General features: G+C 47.6%; 1 protein-coding gene across 2 annotated transcripts in view; it reads right to left on the bottom strand.

The window, feature by feature from the left end:
* CRYM (crystallin mu) overlaps positions 1-19,504 on the bottom strand; it is a 168,420-nt gene that overhangs the window by 3,825 nt on the left and 145,091 nt on the right. For both annotated transcript variants that reach the window (XM_063934419.1, XR_010182081.1), the window contains exon 7: positions 297-381. In XM_063934419.1, the coding sequence (XP_063790489.1) occupies positions 297-381 (85 nt within the window). Of the gene's footprint in view, positions 1-296; positions 382-19,504 lie in introns of those variants that run through there.

Below are 19,504 nucleotides of genomic sequence, written 5' to 3'. Positions count from 1 at the left end.
GACCTATCATTAGGACTTCTGTTATGTAAAGTATGAAAAAGTAAAAAATTAAACAAAATGTAAAAACAACACGTCAACAATGATGTATCTATCAACCATTGCCATGTCGACCTTTTGACCATGTTGACCTAATGCATGTCGACCAATAATGGTCGACCTATTGACTGTCAACCTATTGACTGTCGACCTATCATCTGGATATCAAGCCCATGGACTACTTATACTACACTGAACATGGTGATTTTCAGGCCTGCTTGAACAAGTTTTCTTTACATAAAACTCAGTATGTTACTTACCTACAGACTTAAAAACAGTTGTTTTATCTGAAAGAGCAGGTTTGGTCCCTTTAAGTATTTCACCTATTTCACCATAGATAGAGGCCTAAAGGATAAAAAAACAGGTAATGATGGGTTATATGATACTATAATCATATAGTAACAATGTGCCTAGAAATAGCTTACTGGTGACCAGTTTCCTTATTCCTTCTCTAACAGTGGGCTTAATTCAGATCTAAAGTTAGCACAGCTACGATCATTTTCTCAGACATGCGGGGGGACGCCCAGCACAGGGCTAGTCTGCCTCGCATGTCTGGCTCTGCCACCACCCCCCCCCCCCCTCCCCTTCCTGCTCTGGAGCAAAAGAATTGCATGGCGGCGATGCTTTTGCACCAGGCGCGTAGCTCCCTGCCTGCGCAGCTCTTGCACTCTGGCAGGGAGCTACCCACCGTGTCCCGGGTCGCAGCAGCTGCGTGTGACGTCACAATGCTGCCGCAGCCCGCCCCCTCAACGGTCCGGACATGCTTGCGTTGTCCAGACCGCACCCCGCCAATGGCGTCCTAAAGCATTGGCACACCCCCTCCCACTCCATGACTGCCTCTGCCTGTCAATCAGGCAGAGGCGATCGCAGCCCAGAGATGCTTTTAGCATCTCACTGTGCTCCCGGGGTGCGCACGCACAGAAAAATTCAGACCCAGTGACTGATTAACAAGTCTGCAGTAAAACAACACCTTATCCTCCCTCCTGCCCAGAAGGTGTGGTCCTGTTTAGGAGTGGTCAGCTCAGGGGCAGTATGCCACTTTAACCCAGACTGGTTTCATTAAAGCGCACCTTATCATGCTACACACAGCCCAACACTGACTGGCCCGACTCCCTGTATGTCAGGAAAGAGCAGGATGCCTATGCGGACAAACAGAACACACAGCCAGTCAGGGCATAAATACACACATAACAAAGTGCACCTCCTAGTGCAATTATATGAACACGCCACCATGAATTCAAGCAAGCATGCTAAAACGATCCGGTAGCAAATGATAGAATGAGGCTGGATTGACGCTATCTAGCACCACAACAAAATGCGTCGGGTTACAACTGGCGTATTGGCTGTTCACTTCGAACCGATTGTATATTCTTATAAGAGCATTTATTCTTTAATATTGTAGGTGTGATTTTTAGCGGTTGGAGGGCAGTTGGGAGATCCCCCCTGTCACTCGCTGCTCTGAGCTGAGCAGCGCTGAATAGATGCTGTGCGCAAGCACCTATTCCCCGACAAGAGAGTGACAGGGGGCATGGCCAGCATCTCACTAAGCGCTGTCCATGTCCCCATAGTGACAAAAACAGGGGCGTGGCTTGCGATCGCAGTGCTTGCCGCATGACCAGGCCCCCTTACCATGAGGCCATGCCCCCAATTTCAGGCACACATTTTATTGTCCCTCCTTGGATGTCAAAGAAGTTGCGATCCACACCTGCTATGTTCACTAGTAATCAACTAGAACTCCAGCACATGCCTATTACTACTGGAGCCCCGCTAAGTACACTATGATTTTCAGATATATAAGGAATAAAGCAGAAAAATCTATTTGAACTTTATCTATTGGGCAGATATAACATGTGCAGAGAGAGTTAGATTTGTGTGGGGTGTGTTCAAACTGAAATCTAAATTGCCATTTAAAAAATACAGCAGCCAGTATTTACCCTGCACAGAAACAATATAACCCACCCAAATCTAACTCTCTCTGCACATGTTACATCTGCCCCCCTCCCGCCGTGCACATGGTTTTGTCCATTAGAGAAAGATTTTGCTTTTGCGATCAACCCTGAATTAGGCCCTTAGTCTGTTTGCAGTTCCAGTTTTCAAGACTTTCTCATTTCAGTATTTAACCTATTGCAGAACTTGTTTACTCTTGGAGTATATTGTCACCCACAGTCAAATTAATACAACGTCTAGATTATCTGAACTTCCACGTTCTAAGTGTTCTATAGTTTCATGAGTAAGAATTACATTTGACCTCCTCGCTTTCAATCTCCTGTGATCGCATCCTCCATAGCTGTTAACCGCTCGTCAGAGCCCTATCCCAAGCTTAACCTGACACCCAGTTTGGAAACAAATGCACTTACTGTATGTTTATAACTACCAGCAAAGCGTCAAGCATTGTATTTTACGGACCTTTTATTGCAAGGTCATTTTAAAGTAAGCATAGTGACAAAATACTGATAACATGTCACACTGGCATGTTGGCAATATGATTATAAGCTTTGAGGATTTCAGCAATGTGGACAGCAGTGAAGCAGTCAACATACCGGCTGGCATTTTATCGGCAGACGGAATCCTGACACTAGCCCGGTATTCCCACTCGGTTGGTGGGTCCATGTCACCAACAGAGTGGGAAGAGAACTGGGCCCGAGGCATGGCGAGTGCACTCGCAGCCTTGCTGCCGCATTCTGGTAGACAGGATGCCGCTGTCGGTATAGTGAAAGCCAGCATCCTGCCTGCTGGGATACCATATGAATGACAGCATTGTCTACTAGTGTGGCAGTAAATGCCGATATGTAATGACAAATCGCCTACATCACTCATTGTGTACGGATTATTGCGTGCGCCCACGGTCGCTAGCAATGGTCACCAGGCTTGATGTGCTACACCTTTTTTAAGCTTATGAAGGACAGAACATTGATCAGTCCGTCCTTCATAAAACTAGTTCTAAAGCGGCCACAGAATCTGGGCTCAATGGCATTCTTTCCGATGTCGGAACGAATGCCCGTCGCTCCAGCACTAGAAACTGAGGATCTGATGGATAGCATTGTTGAAACTGTTCTGAAAAAGAATATTACATTACTGAGGGTCTCATGGTGAGCTGAACAACGTTTTTGTATAACTTGAAATGCATCCCAAAAAGTGCTTAGCCATATAAGTAAAACGCATCAGCTCGACAAGGGTAGCATATGCATTTGCTTTACTTCTGGGGTTAGATTTACTGAAGTTTCTAAAAAGGAAAACTGGTGATGCTGCCTATAGCAACCAATCAGATTCTACGTATTATTTCTCTATTGCATTCTAGAATATGATTGGCTGTTATGGGCACCACCTCTACTTGTCTGTTTTAGAAACTTTTAAAAAATCTACCCCATTGAGAGAACAGTAGCATATGCCCTGATTTACGCCAGGAGATATGATAGTAATACATGCAAAAATTTCTGCACACAAGTCATACAAAATATAGTATATGTCAGTACAGTGTCAGTACACAGTACACATGACAGTACACAGTACACAGTACACACTTGTCCAATCCTCGGCAGATCAGACCACACATCAGACTGTTTATACAATCCTTCTGCAGACCTGCTCACAGATTATACATCCAATTCTCACTACACATTTGTCCACTTTTTCAGCAGATCATTCTGTGTCTGCTGAAACGTTCTGATGAAAAAATTAATTAGGCTGGGGGAGAAGGTGGATTTATTAATGAGGATTTTATTTAATTATAATTGTGAAGTAAATGGCCCTAGTTCTAAAAATGCGGGGAACAAAACAAGTATGGGTTTTCCTTATTTTCAGAACCAAAACCAGTCAAATCTCCTGGTGATTGGTCAAGTGTGTACCCAGCTTAAAAAAATCACATTGACTCATACTTGTCAAATTTATTTTTCTCCTCTCTCCAGGATAAGCTTGGAGAGGATACACTGCTGACAGCACTCGGGCCAGTTCTCCATGTCATTGGGCCACCGTTGCTGCAAAATTACACAATTTGCTGTGTGGGGGAAGAGCAATCATTATTTGATTTATATAATTTTAGCCTCACCCACTCTCTATGGACTTGAGATTCCCTGTATTATCGCCACATCCTGCCCACTTCATTAAGTAGTGGGCGGCAGGGCCGGCTCCAGGCCTACTAGCACCCTGAGCGAGAAAATGTAAAAGCGCCCCCCCCCCCCCCCCCCATGCGCGCGCCGAAGGCGCGTGCGCTCCTGGAAAAGTGGGTGTGGCCTCTGGAAAAGTGGGCGTGGCCTCATAACTTCATATCATCAAACTATAAACATATTTTCACACAATTAGCAGCCTTACACATAGTCACAGTAGTGTTCCTTACACACAATGTCTCCAGTATAGTGCCAGATACACATAATGTGCAGTGCCAGATAGACATGACATGCCCCCCAGCAGTGCCAGCTACACATGACATGCCCCGCAGCAGTGCCAGCTACACATGACATGCTCCGCAGCAGTGCCAGCTAGCCAGCTACACATGACATGCCCCGCAGCAGTGCCAGCTACACATGACATGCCCCCCAGCAGTGCCAGCTACACATGATAGTGTTCACTTTTTAGGGCATGGTGCTGATCACAGGGAGGGCACATTTTTAAGTTAGGAGGGCAAAATGATGTACATACTGCTTGTTGTTCCCATACCTATATGTGAAAGAATGGACAGTGCGCGCCGAAGGCGCGCAGCAAAAATTAAGGGGAGTTACTTCGTGGGGAAGGTACGTGGCCACATAATAGTGGCAATTTGCATTACACCACACAGTAGTGCAGCTAATACACACTGCACCAGGTAGAACCTCCTATACACTTTGCGCCAGGCACAGCACTGAGACGCATTGCACCAGGAAGAGCACTGAGACACATTGCCTAGCCACAGACGCCTAGCGGGAACACTACATGCAATGCTCCCCAGCAGTGCCAGCTACACGTGACATGCCCCCCAGCAGTGCCAGCTACACGTGACATGCCCCCCAGCAGTGCCAGCTACACGCGACATGCCCCCCAGCAGTGCCAGCTACACGCGACATGCTCCCCAGCAGTGCCAGCTACACGCGACATGCCCCCCCCCAGCAGTGCCAGCTACACGTGACATGCCCCCCAGCAGTGCCAGCTACATAAATGGCCACACAGTGCCAGATATGCACCCACAGTTCAGATACATAAATGCCCCCACAGTGCCAGATACATAAGTGCCCACACAGTGCCAGATACATAAGTGCCCCCACAGTGCCAGATATAAAAATGCCCACACAGTGCCAGATATGTCCCCACAGTGCCATATATAAAATTGCCCCCACAGTGCCAGATATGCCCCCACAGGGCCAGATACATAAATGCCTCCAGTGCCAGATACATAAATAACCACACATTGCCAGATGCATAAATGCCCCCAGTGCCAGATGCATAAGTGCCCCCACAGTGCCAGATAAATGGAAATGCCCCCCACAGTGCCAGAAATGCCCCCAGTGTGCCAGATATGCCCCCAGTGTGCCAGATATGCCCCCACAGTGCCAGATAAATGCCCCCACAGTGCCAGATAAATGCCCCCACAGTGCCAGATAAATGCCCCCACAGAGCCAGATATGCCCCCAGTGTGCCAGATATGCCCCCAGTGAGCCAGATATGCCCCCAGTGAGCCAGATATGCCTTCAGTGAGCCAGATATGCCCCCCACAGTGCCAGAAATGCCACCACAGAGCCAGATATGCCCCCAGTGTGCCAGATATGCCCCCAGTGTGCCAGATATGCCCCCAGTGTTCCAGAAATGCCCCCAGTGTTCCAGATATGCCCCCACATTGCCAGAAATGCCCCCACAGTGCCAGAAATGCCCCCACAGTGCCAGATAAATGCCCCCAGTGTGCCAGATATGCCCCCAGTGAGCCAGATATGCCCCCCACAGTGCCAGAAATGCCCCCACAGAGCCAGATATGCCCCCAGTGTGCCAGATATGCCCCCAGTGTGCCAGATATGCCCCCAGTGTGCCAGAAATGCCCCCAGTGTTCCAGAAATGCCCCCAGTGTTCCAGATATGCCCCCACATTGCCAGAAATGCCCCCACAGTGCCAGATAAATGCCCCCACAGAGCCAGATATGCCCCCAGTGTGCCAGATATGCCCCCAGTGTGCCAGATTTGCCCCCAGTGTGCCAGATATGCCCCCAGTGTGCCAGAAATGCCCCCCACAATGCCAGATAAATGCCCCCACAGTGCGATCCATAAATGTTCGACCCCCCCCCACCAAATACCTGAGGCGCTGAGAGGGGGAGGAGGAGTGCTGGCGGGAGTGCTGGCGGGCGGGAGAGTGAGGGTCCGAGTGAGGGTCCGGGTGCGGGTGGGCGGCCACTTGTGTGCGCTATGCGCGGCGCCGGCGTCTGACGTTAGACACCGGCGCCGCGCAGCGCGCATAGTGCACATCGCACACACGGACGGCGGGACAACGCTGCACACACAGGGCCGGCTCCAGCTTCGAATATGGTGGCGCCAGCGCGCGGCGCCCATTAAGGGTGGCGCCCTGCGCGGCCGCTCTATTCGAACATGCCTAGAGCCGGCTGTGTGTGTGTGTGTGTGTGTGTGTGTGTGTGTGTGTGTGTGTGTGTGTGTGTGTGTATGGGGTCACATATTGCTTCTGTATCTCCAACGCTACACACCCCACCATTAGTCTCTAATAGTTATGCGTGTTTCTACAAACAGACCTTTAGAAGTCTTCAAGTACTGGCGGTGTTATTAAGGTTGCATGGGCTTTGCCCTAATTAAATAACTGAAGTGCAATTAGAGGTGTTATATTAAATGCAGGCTTCATGTCAGAATTCAGGAATGTTCTAGAATGAATGTAAATGTATTTGGATGAAATACAATGCCACACTTTAAACAACCCTTGGACTTGATACTAGTCAATCTGTAGCAGCAGTTGTTGTTCTTTTCAGACAACTAGGAGATATTATATCCATCAATGGCAGAGTTAATCTGATTATACTGCACCTATATCTGGAGAGCCTATTAATCCATTCTAGTGTTTGTTAATAATGCGTTTTGCTGCCTTTCTGATGAGTTTAACTCCAATGCAAATTAAATGTTTTCCAAAGGATTTAATTTGTCTTTTAGTAATGTATCTCTCTTCATCTGTTCAAGTTTGAATAAAGTTTTTTTTAATGAGGGATCCTGGATATTGCCTTTCTTAGAACCTTTGCATCTTAGAGCTTGTTGATTAAAATCTGCTCAAGTGCAATTTCTTTTTATCCCTGTTAATGGTGATAGCGGAGTGTTGTTCTCCCATCTAGGCGACAGCTGGAACAGTGTACGAGGTATGTAGCTGTTAGTATCAACTACCTTAATAAAGTGTTTTGTGATAACGCTGCTCTTTTTAGTTTTTACTGATGTTTTCTCTATAAACATTTAAAGTAATTGTCCTCAATAAAATCCTCTAGCTGTTCTTTGCTACCTTGCTAGGTTATTAGATAAAAAGTGTTTGGTATGCATTTCTATACATGGTGAACTACAGAGTCGAAAAAGTAATGTGATGGCAAATTAAGACAAATGAAAATAATAGGGCCCACGCATCAGCAATTAATTGGGCCAATTCCCCGTTCTAATGATGACTGGATTAGGTGATCGCCAACACCCAACAGATCAGATTGGCATCATGGATTTGCCCATTAGATGTATGGGCCACATGGAGTATATAAGAAAAATATCAAGTAAAAAAAATAAACAGAAATAAAAATGAAAATAAAAAGTCAATAAAACTGTATAAATAAAAAATAAGCCAATGAAGTTAATAATTGAATGTGGAGCAAAATGGATTAGTCAGCGATAATGTGATGCTGACATATGTTATGGAGGAAAAGCCCCACCTAAGGAATTTTTATAGCATCTTTCAAGGTCCTCTCATTTGAGGGTATGTTATTCCTGTGCATCTGTTGAAAAAGAAAACAGCCCAAGTACTCCTCTTTCAAGAAAGCCGAATATCTAGCCTTCTAGAACAATACAATCTCCCACTAAATATATTTCTGCTGCGGGGTACACTGGGCTCCACAGGGAATGACATTGGGGTGTAGAGTAGGATCTTGATCCGAGGCACAGCACCGCCTCCTCTATAACCCCGCCTCCGTGCACAGGAGCTCAGTTTTGTAGTTGGTGCCATGCAGTAAGCAGGCATACAACAGGGGGGCTGCTCCAGTAGCCCTGAGAAGGAGCTTTTAAAGAAAATTAAAGACTTCAAGGGCTGCAGCAGAGACACTTACTGTGTTAGATGTCAGTCAGACATCTCCTGCTGCAGCTCCATCACCTCCCCCAGCAGTGCTGTACACTCCCGCGCCCTGGTTGCTGGATACCTACAGGGGAGGCTTCGGTTTTCTTCCAAATTAGTCACACACATGACCGCTGTTCTCCTGGATCGTGTGGCCGCACTCAGGGAGGAGGTAAGTGGGTCCCCCCGGCGGGACCCGCTGTAAATCGCGATCCTGTGTGGCCGGAGGGAGGCGGGCCGCGTGCGCTGGCGTGGACACTGTGGCAGTACAGGGACCCCACTAGACCACCAGGGCATGGGCATAGTTTCGGTTTTCTCTCATAAAACCGTTTATTTAAGCCTACAGTACCCAGTGGTGAAGTCCAGCAGGGGGATAAGGCTTTGACCTGTAGCCCCTCCCCCAGCCCCAGGTCGCCATTTAGCGTAAATGTTCCTGCCCTGGAGCTGCATATCTCTCTCTCCCTCTCTCCCTGTCAGCGTTTGGGCGCTATTAGGACAAGCTGAGCTGATCCTGGGACTGTTTGGGCAAATCCTCCTCTGTAAAGCCGCCTGCCTGTCAGCGCTGAGCATTTTACAGGACACTTAAGTATTCTACATGTCTGCTGACAGTGTTAGTTAAGAAACAGTGCATTTAGTCAGGGTTATTTAGTACAAGTACTCTGTAATATACATCCAGTCTTTACTGTGCATTGTTATATCTATTGAGTGCATAGCTATACTTAGTACTACTCTGTATTGCTAGTCCAGTGCAGTTTTATTGCATGTCATAATTTCTGCATTGTACAAACTGTGACTCTGTGTGTGTGTGCATATAGCTGCTGTGTGACCTCCATTTCGTGTATCTCACTCAGATTGCTATCCCTATATTCTATAACCTGAGGGGGCTAAGTGCGTCAGGTTTATCATTTAATATAGGTAGTTCACAGGATATACTCAGTGTGTATTTTTCTCTGTGATTTTTAGTCACCATATATCTCTAGAATTCCCTGTTTGTGCTGAAATACACTGCACAGGGGGTTCTTGTCAGGTACTGTGCTGCTGATATTGTACTCTGTTGCCTTGCATTGAGCTTTTGACAATGTCAGCTACAAAGGGCAACGGTGCTGGGGCTGATCCCACACTGCGTGGTGTTGACGCTGCAGACACATTTGAGGATAACATAGCAGCTGAGGGTTCAGGTTCTGGGGGTTCCTTGCCCCCCAGTGGGACTGTAGCAACGGGGTTTCAAAATGACCCGCCTTGGGCTACCTTCTCCACGCTATTGAATACGCTGGTAACTAGACTAACGCCCCCTATGGGACCTCCTGTGCCGGTACAACCGCTTATGGTCCCCGCGGTTAATCCGCCGTGGGCAGATCAACTGTCCAATCAGTTACAGCAATTAAACCAATCACTGACTACTCAGAAGTCTAACCCTCGCCCGCCTAAGACCAAGGGGTCCTCTAAGCGGGAAATTACTTCCTCACAATCCACCAACGTCCCAGACACCTTGTCTGATGAGGATGGCGTGTATACTGACCCCACAGATTCTGATCCCGATACTTCTGGTGGGGAAGCCGTTTCACAGGTGGATGTTACTGACTTGTTGGAGGCTATCAGGCTCATTCTTCGAGTTGATGATGACCCGGAGCCTGATGATGCCCCTAAGAAACCAGACAGGTTTAAACATCAGAAAGTAGTTAAACAAGTTTTACCTCACTCTGACCATTTAGTCGACATACGTCAGGAGTCCTGAGGAAATCCAGGAAAGAAATTCACACCTCACAAGAAGATGCTGGCTCGCTACCCCCTCGCTGAGGAGCTAAGTAAAAATTGGGAAACACCCCCGCCAGTGGATTCGCAGGTGGCGCGGATGGTGGTATCCTCAGCTCTGCCTGTAACTACCGTCACGTCCCTGAGAGAGCCAACGGATAAGCGCGTGGAGGGTTGTTTAAAGGCAATTTACACCCTAACTGGTGCAGCGCATAGGACCACCATTGCAGCGACATGGGCTGCAGAAGCTGTGGAAGCGTGGGCTCAGGAGCTGGAGGCGGAGTTGCCTTCCAACGCTTCTGATCATGCTAGACAATGCTTGTCATATATTGTCACAGCGTCTCATTACATTAGGGAGGCGGCTTCTGATGCCAGTATTCTGGCAGCCAAGGCTTCTACTACGTCCTGGTCTGTGGACATGGACTCTAAGAAAACCCTGGAAGTAGTCCCTTTTAAGGGAGATATTCACAAGATAGTGGCTGACTTAGCTTCTGCTAAAACAGCATGTCTGCCTAGTACTGCTCCTTTGGTGCCGAATGCTAAGAGTACTCCATTTCACTCCTTTCGTCCTTCAGGGAGAGCAAAAGGTCAGGCATACCCGAAACAGGTTCGCACTTCCAAACCCAATAAGCCCAAACGGGCCTGGGCTGCCCGTCAGCCTGCTTCCAAAACTGACAAGCCTGCCGCATGATGGGGCGGGCCACCCTCTGGGGGCTCCCAGGGTGGGGGGCCGACTTCTAGGGTATACCCAGGAATGGTTGAAGACCACTTCCGATGCCTGGGTACGGGAAGGCGTCACTCGAGGTTACGCCATATCTTTCAAGAATCGTCCCCCTCATCAATTTTGCCTGACAGACGTCCCTTCGGATCAGTTGAAGGCTAAGACTCTTCATTCAGTGGTACAGTCCCTCCTGGACACAGGAGTGGTAGTACGGGTGCCTCTGGCTCAGAGAGGCAAGGGGTACTATTCACTGCTGTTCCTAGTCCCGAAACCGAATGGGTCCTCCCAGCCCATTCTCAACCTCAAGTCCTTGAACAAATTTGTGAGGGTCTCCAAGTTTTATATGGATACTCTTCGCTCTACTGTTCTAGCCTTGGAACCTGGGGATTATATGATCTCCCTGGATATACAGGATGCTTACCTGCATATTCCCATTGCAGTGTCGCATCAGTAGTACCTGAGGTTTGCGGTTGGCAACCTCCATTACCAATTTCGGGAGTTACCTTTTGGTTTGACCATGGCTCTGGGAGTCTTCACCAAGGTCTTAGCGGTAATGACGGCTGTGCTCCGCCGTCAATGGGTCAGGATCCTACCGTACCTGGACGACGTGTTGATCCTGGCGAATTCCCCAGATATTCTCCTACGCCATCTGGATCTGACTATCCAGTTTCTGCAAGCCCACAGGTGGCTCAACAAATGGAAGAAATCTTCCCTGGTCCCTGCTCAGAGCATGGTGCACCTGGGGGCGTTGTTGGACACTCACAACCAGCGGTTGTTCTTGTCTCAGGAGAAAGTGCTGAAGCTTCAGGACAGGATTCGATGCTTCGTATCTCGTCCACAAGTGTCGATACATTCGGCAATGCAAGTGCTAGGTCTCATGGTGTCAGCTTTCGACATGGTGGAGTATGCTCAATTCCATTCTCGCCCTCTGCAGAGGCTGATTCTTGCCAAGTGGGACGGCCTGCCTCACCGGATCAGGTCTCAAATGATCGCCTAGTCTCCGGAGGTCCGTCTGTCACTGAGCTGGTGGCTTCAGGAACAATGAATGAGCAGGGATCGTCCCTTCTGGATCTCCAACTGGGTTCTTCTGATGACGGATGCCAGTCTGAGAGGTTGGGGCGTGGTGTTGGAGCAACACTCCATTCAGGGTCGGTGGACCAAGGAGCAGTCGCTCCTTCCGATAAACATTCTGGAACTGCGGGCGATGTTCAACTCATTGAACTTGGCCCAGCAGTTAATACAGAACAGACCTGTTCAAGTACAGTCGGACAACGCCACCACGGTGGCGTACATCAATCATCAAGGCAGCACTCAAAGCCGCATGGCAATTAGGGAAGTATCAAGGATTCATCAGTGGGCGGAACGCCATCTGACAGCCAAATCGGCAGTGTTCATTCCGGGGGTCCTAAACTGGGAAGCGGACTTTCTCAGTCGTCAGGACGTACACACCGGAGAATGGAGCCTCCATCCAGATGTATTTCAACTCCTCGTGGACAAGTGGGGCCTTACAGATGTGGACCTGATGGCATCTCGACACAATCACAAGGTTCCGGTCTTCGAAGCAAGGACAAGGGCTCCTCAAGCAGCGTTCGTGGACGCACTGGCAATTCCATGGAACTTTCGGCTGCCCTACGTGTTCCCTCCGGTGTCACTCCTGCCCAGAGTAATAAGTAAGTTCAAGCAAGAAGGAGGAATCCTACTTCTGATTGCTCCAGTGTGGCCCAGACGGCATTGGTTCTCAGAACTTCAGGGTCTCTCGATTGAGACTTCCGAAGCGCCCAGATCTCCTTATTCAGGACCCCTGTGTACACAGGATTTAGCCCGATTGGCTTTGACGGCATGGCTCTTGAAGCTTTCGTCTTAAGGGCCAAAGGATTTTCTGAGGCGGCCATTCAAACCACGTTGAAGGCCTGGAAACTGGCTTCTGCTCGGATTTACCATAGGGTCTGGAATTCTTACTTTGCTTGGTGCGCATCTAACAATCATGACGCTTACAAGTTAAATATGTCCAAACTTTTGGCCTTTCTACAACAGGGCCTGGACTTGGGCCTTCGTCTGGCCTCCATCAAGGTTCATATTTCTGCCTTGTCGGCTTGGTACCAGAGAAAAATTGCAACTTTACCTGATGTTCATACATTTACTCAGGGTGTGTTGCGGATTCAACCTCCTTACGTCCCGCTGGTGGCTCCTTGGGACTTGTCGGTGGTTCTGGAGGCGTTGCAAGGGTCTCCGCTTGAGCCTCTTGAATCGGCAGACCTTAAGTGGCTTTCTCTTAAGGTGTTGTTTCTGCTGGCTATTGCCTCTGCCAGACGGGTGTCAGATTTGGGTGCTTTGTCTTGTAAGTCACCATATCTGATTTTTCACCATGACCGGGCAGTCCTTAGAACAAGTCCCGTGTACCTACCTAAGGTGGTGTCTTCTTTCCACCTTAATCAGGAGATTGTGGTTCCGGTCTTTGCCTCTCCTGAACTGTCTTCCAAAGAGCATCCTTTGGATGTGGTACGGGCTCTCTGTATCTATGTGAAGAGGACAGCTCCTATCAGGAAGTCTGAGTCTCTCTTTGTACTGATTGGTTTTCACAAACGTGGCTGGCCTGCTCACAAGCAGACCTTGGCTTGGCAGATGGATTAGAATGGTGATTGCATATGCTTATGAACAGGCTTGTCGTCCAGATCCTGCTACTATTAAGGCCCATTCTACTCGGTCTGTTGGACCTTCTTGGGCGGCCCGCCGTGGTGCGACCCTTGAACAATTGTGCAAGGCGGCTACGTGGTCCTCAGTGAACATGTTTATAAGGTTCTATGCCTTCGATACATCCGCCTCCCAGGATGCTTCCTTTGGACGCTGGGTTCTTGTGCCCGCTACAGTGCGTCCCCTCCCATAAGTAACTGCTTTAGGACATCCCCAATGTCATTCCCTGTGGTGCCTAGTGTACCCCGCAGCAGAAAACGAGATTTATGGTAAGAACTTACCACCCTGACGCACTAAGCTTCTTTGGGTTGGTATGTTATTAACCGCTGACACTTTCTCCTGTCGTGAGAATGTGGTGTATGTGGCTACTAACAGTTGTCGTCTCTTTTGCCTGCTACTGCATTGGACTGGTTAACAAAAACTGAGCTCCTGTGCACGAAGGCGGGGTTATAGAGGAGGCGGTGCTATGCATTCTGGGAACAGTCAAAGCTTTGAGCCTGTTGGTGCCTTGGATCAAGATCCTACTCTACACCCCAGTGTCATTCCCTGTGGAGACCAGTGTACCTCGCAGAAAGAGATTTAACAACGGTAAGTTCTTACCATAAATCTCGTTTTTTTCGTAAACGAGACCCTCAATGGCCAGCTGCAACAAAGTGTTTTTTGTTACAAAGCTGACAAATTAGACTCCATGTTGAGAAAAGAGTAAGGAAAAAGATAGCTCTCAGACAAACTTAAAATAACAATAAAAAAAATAACAGGTATTGGCAATAGGATATGGATTACAATGCTCCAAGTTATATATCTATTACTCCAAACGTGTTTTTGGGATTGCTTGCAGTTTATTAGTACACAATACATAAAAAATTTTTTATATATATATATATATACATACACACATATATACACATATACAGAGTCGCAGTACACCATTATGTTTAAAAAAACTGCAGGAAATGGGAAAACGGAATACTCCAATAAGGTATGGGTGAGGTGGGCTATCTTTTAGAGTATGTACCGAACATGGGCGCAATCTTGAAATCGGCCATCTTGTATCTAGGTCAGTTTTTTCAAATGGAAAGGGGGCCATGGCCCTCATTCCGAGTTGTTCGCTCGCAAGCTGCTTTTAGTAGCATTGCACACGCTAAGCCGCCGCCTACTGGGAGTGAATCTTAGCTTAGCAAAATTGCGAACGAAAGATTCTCAAAATTGTGAATAGAAATTTCTAAGCAGTTTCTGAGTAGCTCGACACTTACTCTGCCACTGCGATCAGTTCAGTCAGTTTCGTTCCTGGTTTGATGTCACAAACACACCCAGCGTTCGCCCAGACACTCCCCCGTTTCTCCAGCCACTCCTGCGTTTTTCCCAGAAACGGCAGCGTTTTTTCACACACTCCCATAAAACGGCCAGTTTCCGCCCAGAAACGCCCAATTCCTGTCAATCACACAACGATCACCAGAACGAAGAAAAAACCTTGTAATGCCGTGAGTAAAATACCAAACTTCTTAGCAAATTGACTTGGCGCAGCCGCAGTGCGAACATTGCGCATGCATAGTTTGCGAAAAATCGCTGCGATGCGAGGAAAAAGAACGAGCGAACAACTCGGAATGAGGGCCCATGTAACATGTCAAACAACATAAGAATTTGCTAAAAATGTGTATTGCTGCAAACAGAATTGAAATAGCAGAAATGGTTCAAAAGTTACAACACTTTTTTGTTGCAAGTAACTGAAGATAGCTTTGGCAAAAGGGGAGAGAATTGAGGTACTTTTGATGTCTGAAGAACGAAGTTTCCATGTCAAGCTGCAGATTTTAACAACTGGCACCCAGAAAGACCTTCAAATTCACTGTCAGGTGCCTAATTTCAAAATTCAGAGAAACTGGGACTGTGGCTGACAAGTCACGGAGTGGTCGTTCGAAAAGTGGTACTGACGAGACAACCTCAACAACAGTTTTGGCATCCTACGTGAAGAGCCCACAACGCAGCACACAACGTTTGTTAGCAGAATGTGGAATCAGCTAGTCATCGATCGTACGAATCCTTCATGTCCATCAATGGCATCCATTCAAGATCCAGCTACTCCAGTACCTAGCAGAGAGTTTATCCAATTTATCAGGTACGTCCTGAGTTGCGAGGTCATCTTTGATCTTTTCGGAGAGACCGCTCCAGAAAGCTGCAATGAGAGCCTCCTCATTCCAGTTCAGTTCTGAGGAAAGGGTGCGAAACTGGATCACGTACTGACTGACCGTACGCGTGCCCTGACGCAGGCGCAGGATCTCCAATGAGGCGGCAGAGGTCCTGCCCGGTTCGTCGAAGATTCTTCGAAAGGTGGCCACGAATTCTGGATAGTTAGATAAGATGGGATCCATCCTCTCCCACAAAGGTGAAGCCCATTCCAATGCTTGCCCAGTAAGTAAAGAAATTATATAGGCTACTTTGGTTCGTGCTGATGGGAAGTTGGCCGACTGTAGTTCGAACTGGATTTCGCACTGGTTAAGAAACCCGCGGCATTGTTTTGGATTCCCATCGAATTTACTGGGAGGTGGCAAATGCAACCGTGGAAGTGGTATTGGTACAGGAGGAAGCGGGACCGGAGGTGCTAATATGGGAGCAGCTGTAGATACTTGAGGGGCCGTCATGGCAACACAGAGAGAATCGAGATGTTCGGACATACTCTGCATGAACTGCACGATTTGTGATTGTGTGGCCTCCTGCTTACTTAAGCGAGACCAGATATCTGCAGTTGAATCCCCTCCTGAGGCCTGATCATCCGTCAAATCCATTGGGCCAGTGCTTACTGTCACGTCTAGCAGAGTTTGAGGATCCGGCAGCTGAGATTTGCCCGAGGAGGTAGCAGGCTGTGAATGAACCAGATGAGGGGGCTGGATATAGTTCCTTTGCATGGGACACTGAGCAATGAAGAACGTAGGCGGGGTTTGAGAGTCAATGGAAAGTATTTATTATGTACAGGGCTGAGGTAGAGAACCGAGGCTGGAGCACGATGGTTAAAGACATGGCTGGAGGCGAAGAACTGTGGACTGTGATTTGAAAGACGAGACTGTAGATGATGAACTGTGGAACTGTGGATGATGGTTGAAAACGTGGCTGGAGACAAGGACTGTGGACTGTGGTTTGGAAAACGAGGCTGAAGATAATAATCTGCAGGCTGTGGTCGGTGGTACAAAGGCGTGGCTGGTGAAGGAGATCTGTGGAATGTGGCTTGAAAGACGAGGCAGAAGACCCGGGGCCGACTGTGCCCAAAGAGTCTTACTGGACCGGGTTTTCCAGGAGCGCTTCCACAGGCAGTAGCAGGGTAGAAACGGCAGGGCTGCAGCAGCAACAGAGAACCGACCAAGCAGGATCAGGAGGAACCAGAATACAGCAGGAATCCTGGAAGCACAGGCTAAAGCACCTACAACAGGGTTGTAACTTGAAGCACTGGCATCCCTGTCCTAAGCCAGCCCCCATTTATAGGGAGAGCTTCCCCTGGATTGGCTGGAAGAAACAGGAAACAGGAACTATGCTCAAAACTTGGTCTCCAACATGGCGGCACCCAGTAATGCAGACCTTTTTGCAAAGCCACATTGCTCACTGCCCCTGGTCTCCTAGCAACGGCTCAGCAAGAGCGACCAACTGTAGCGGCGTCCCGCCGACCAACTGTAGCGGCGTCCCGCCACCACGAGCAGACCCCCTCACCGCCGCTACTGCTGCCCACGGATCCGGCACAGCAGCCCACCTCTGCCGCTGCCCGCACATCGCCAAGGAAGCCAGCCCCGCGGCCCCAGCGTACCGGTAAGACTCCGGACGCTGACAGCCAGTACTTCTTCGGAAATCCTTCTGCGAGTGCATGACGATTGGATCCAGCGCCTTTGAATTTGTTTTGACCGAGAGGGGCAACATGTTGAACACATTAAATGACTGTCCTTTATGGAGAACAGTTCAGCCTGTAATTCCAACAAAAAAAGTGTTGTAACTTTTGATCCATAACTGCTATTTCAAATCTGTTTGCAGCAATAAACATTTTTAGCAAATTCTTACATGTTACATGGCCCCCTTTCCATTTGAAAAAAACTTACTTAGATTCAAGATGCCCGATTTTCAAGTTTGCGCCCATGTGCGCCCTAAAAGATAGCCCACCTCACCCATACCTTACTGGAGTATTCAGTTTTCCCATTTCCTGCACAGCTTTTGAAACAAAAGGGTGTATTGTGACTTTTTCATAACCGTGTATATGTGTATTAATAGCAGCACATCCCCTTGATTAAGTATCATAATGAAACGCGTTGGTTGGACTGTAAATGATATTAGGAACATCTTGCCTTCACAAGACCTTTTTAGAGTTTTGGTTTTCGGACAAGTGTTAACTCTAATATGAGTATCTAACCTTGGACCTGTATCACAATTATAGCTAAGTTGTCGATTTTTAATATTGAGGTTCATTTTTTTTCCATATTAGATTAAGTAAATTTTGTTTAAAAAAAATAAATAAATAAAAGACTACATTATCTTACAGTCAGTCCTCTCTCATGTTTACTACTATGCGTTGGTTCTCCCACAGACAATTTCAGATTGAATAATTTGTGTTGTTTGCGGATGATGTTTATACTATGATGTCTGTTCATAATACCCTGCAAACCAGTTGTTTATCAGCTATGGTCGTCTCTACTGTAATCAGATGTGTGCACGTTTTCTGCTGGCTTAAATAAATAGATTTAAAAAATTACTACACTATAACATGCTAATTTTTATGTCCCTTACAAATCTGAAGCTCATCTTGCTAACTCATTTGTGAGTTTGTGTTGATTGACGCACTGTCCAGATGCCAACATAGAACTTCTTCAATGCTCAACTAATATACCCTCTACCCAGAAGAACCCTTTATGCCAGTTTGATTGTCTTTGTTTTAAAATCCCCAGAGGGCATATCCTGTGTTTTTTTCTTTTTTTTTAATCATCGCGCTCAATTCTAATCAGACAGATTCAGAATTTTCGGACATCTTCCACCCTTTTTCCTGAATTGGTAGTTATAACTATGGACATTCCTGGATAATTGTTGATTTGTCTAGTGACAGTGTCATATAATCTTTATATTCTTAATTGCTCTAATGCCCCCTGTATCCCCTTTTCTGCTTTTCTATAATGATGAATCCCTGATGGACATTCAACTTATTCTGTCCTTACTCTATTCATGTTTATGGTGAGTTTGTGGGGTACATTTACTAAATCTTCTAAAATCATTTCTCTATTGCAGCTTAGAAAATGATAAGACAGAATCTTATTGGTTGCTATGGGAAACATCACCACTTTTCACGTTTAAAAGCTTTAGCAAATATAACCCTATGAGTACTTGGAATTCACCCATGCCAAGAGAAAATTTCCAAAAAATTATATGTGTATAATAAGTACAAAAAATACATTGGAACTTACTGTATGTCTACTAGGTAAAGCCCTCCAATTAGTCATTTCTGCAGCGGGGTACACTGGTATTCCACAGGGAATAACATCGGGGTGTAGAGTTGGATCTTGGCACCAACAGGCTAAAGCTTTGACTGTTCCCAGGATGCACTGCACCGCCTCCTCTATATCCCCGCCTCCATGCACTGGAGCTCAGTTTGTAAGTTGGTGCATATAGTGCAGGCAGCTATTTAGGATGGGCTGCTCTAAGCAGCCCTAAAAAGAGCTTTTCTGCGAAGAAAGAAGACTTCAAGGGCCGCAGCACGGTACTAGTTGCTATATGTCATGCTGACATATCGTGCTGCATCTCCCTCACCTCCCCCAGCGGCGCTGTTTACTCCCGCACCCTAGTTGCCGGGTACTTACAGCGGAGGCGCTCCGGTCTCATCAGGCACACATACCGCCGCTGCTCTCCTGGATCGCATGGACGCATGATAGGGAGGAGGTAAGAGGGTCCCCCAGGCGGGACCCGCCAAAATCGTGATCCAGACGCAGTCTCCGGAGACGGACCGCGCCGCTGGCGTGGACACTGTGGCCGTGCAGGGACCCCATTATATCCACCAGGGCAAGGAGCACAGGTCGGATTTACTAAAATCCATTTAGT

The sequence above is a fragment of the Pseudophryne corroboree genome, chromosome 7, assembly GCF_028390025.1.
Source record: "Pseudophryne corroboree isolate aPseCor3 chromosome 7, aPseCor3.hap2, whole genome shotgun sequence".
Lineage (NCBI taxonomy): Eukaryota > Metazoa > Chordata > Amphibia > Anura > Myobatrachidae > Pseudophryne > Pseudophryne corroboree.
The sequence above is the reverse complement of the archived record's forward strand: the minus strand, read 5'-3'. Positions and strand labels throughout refer to the sequence as shown.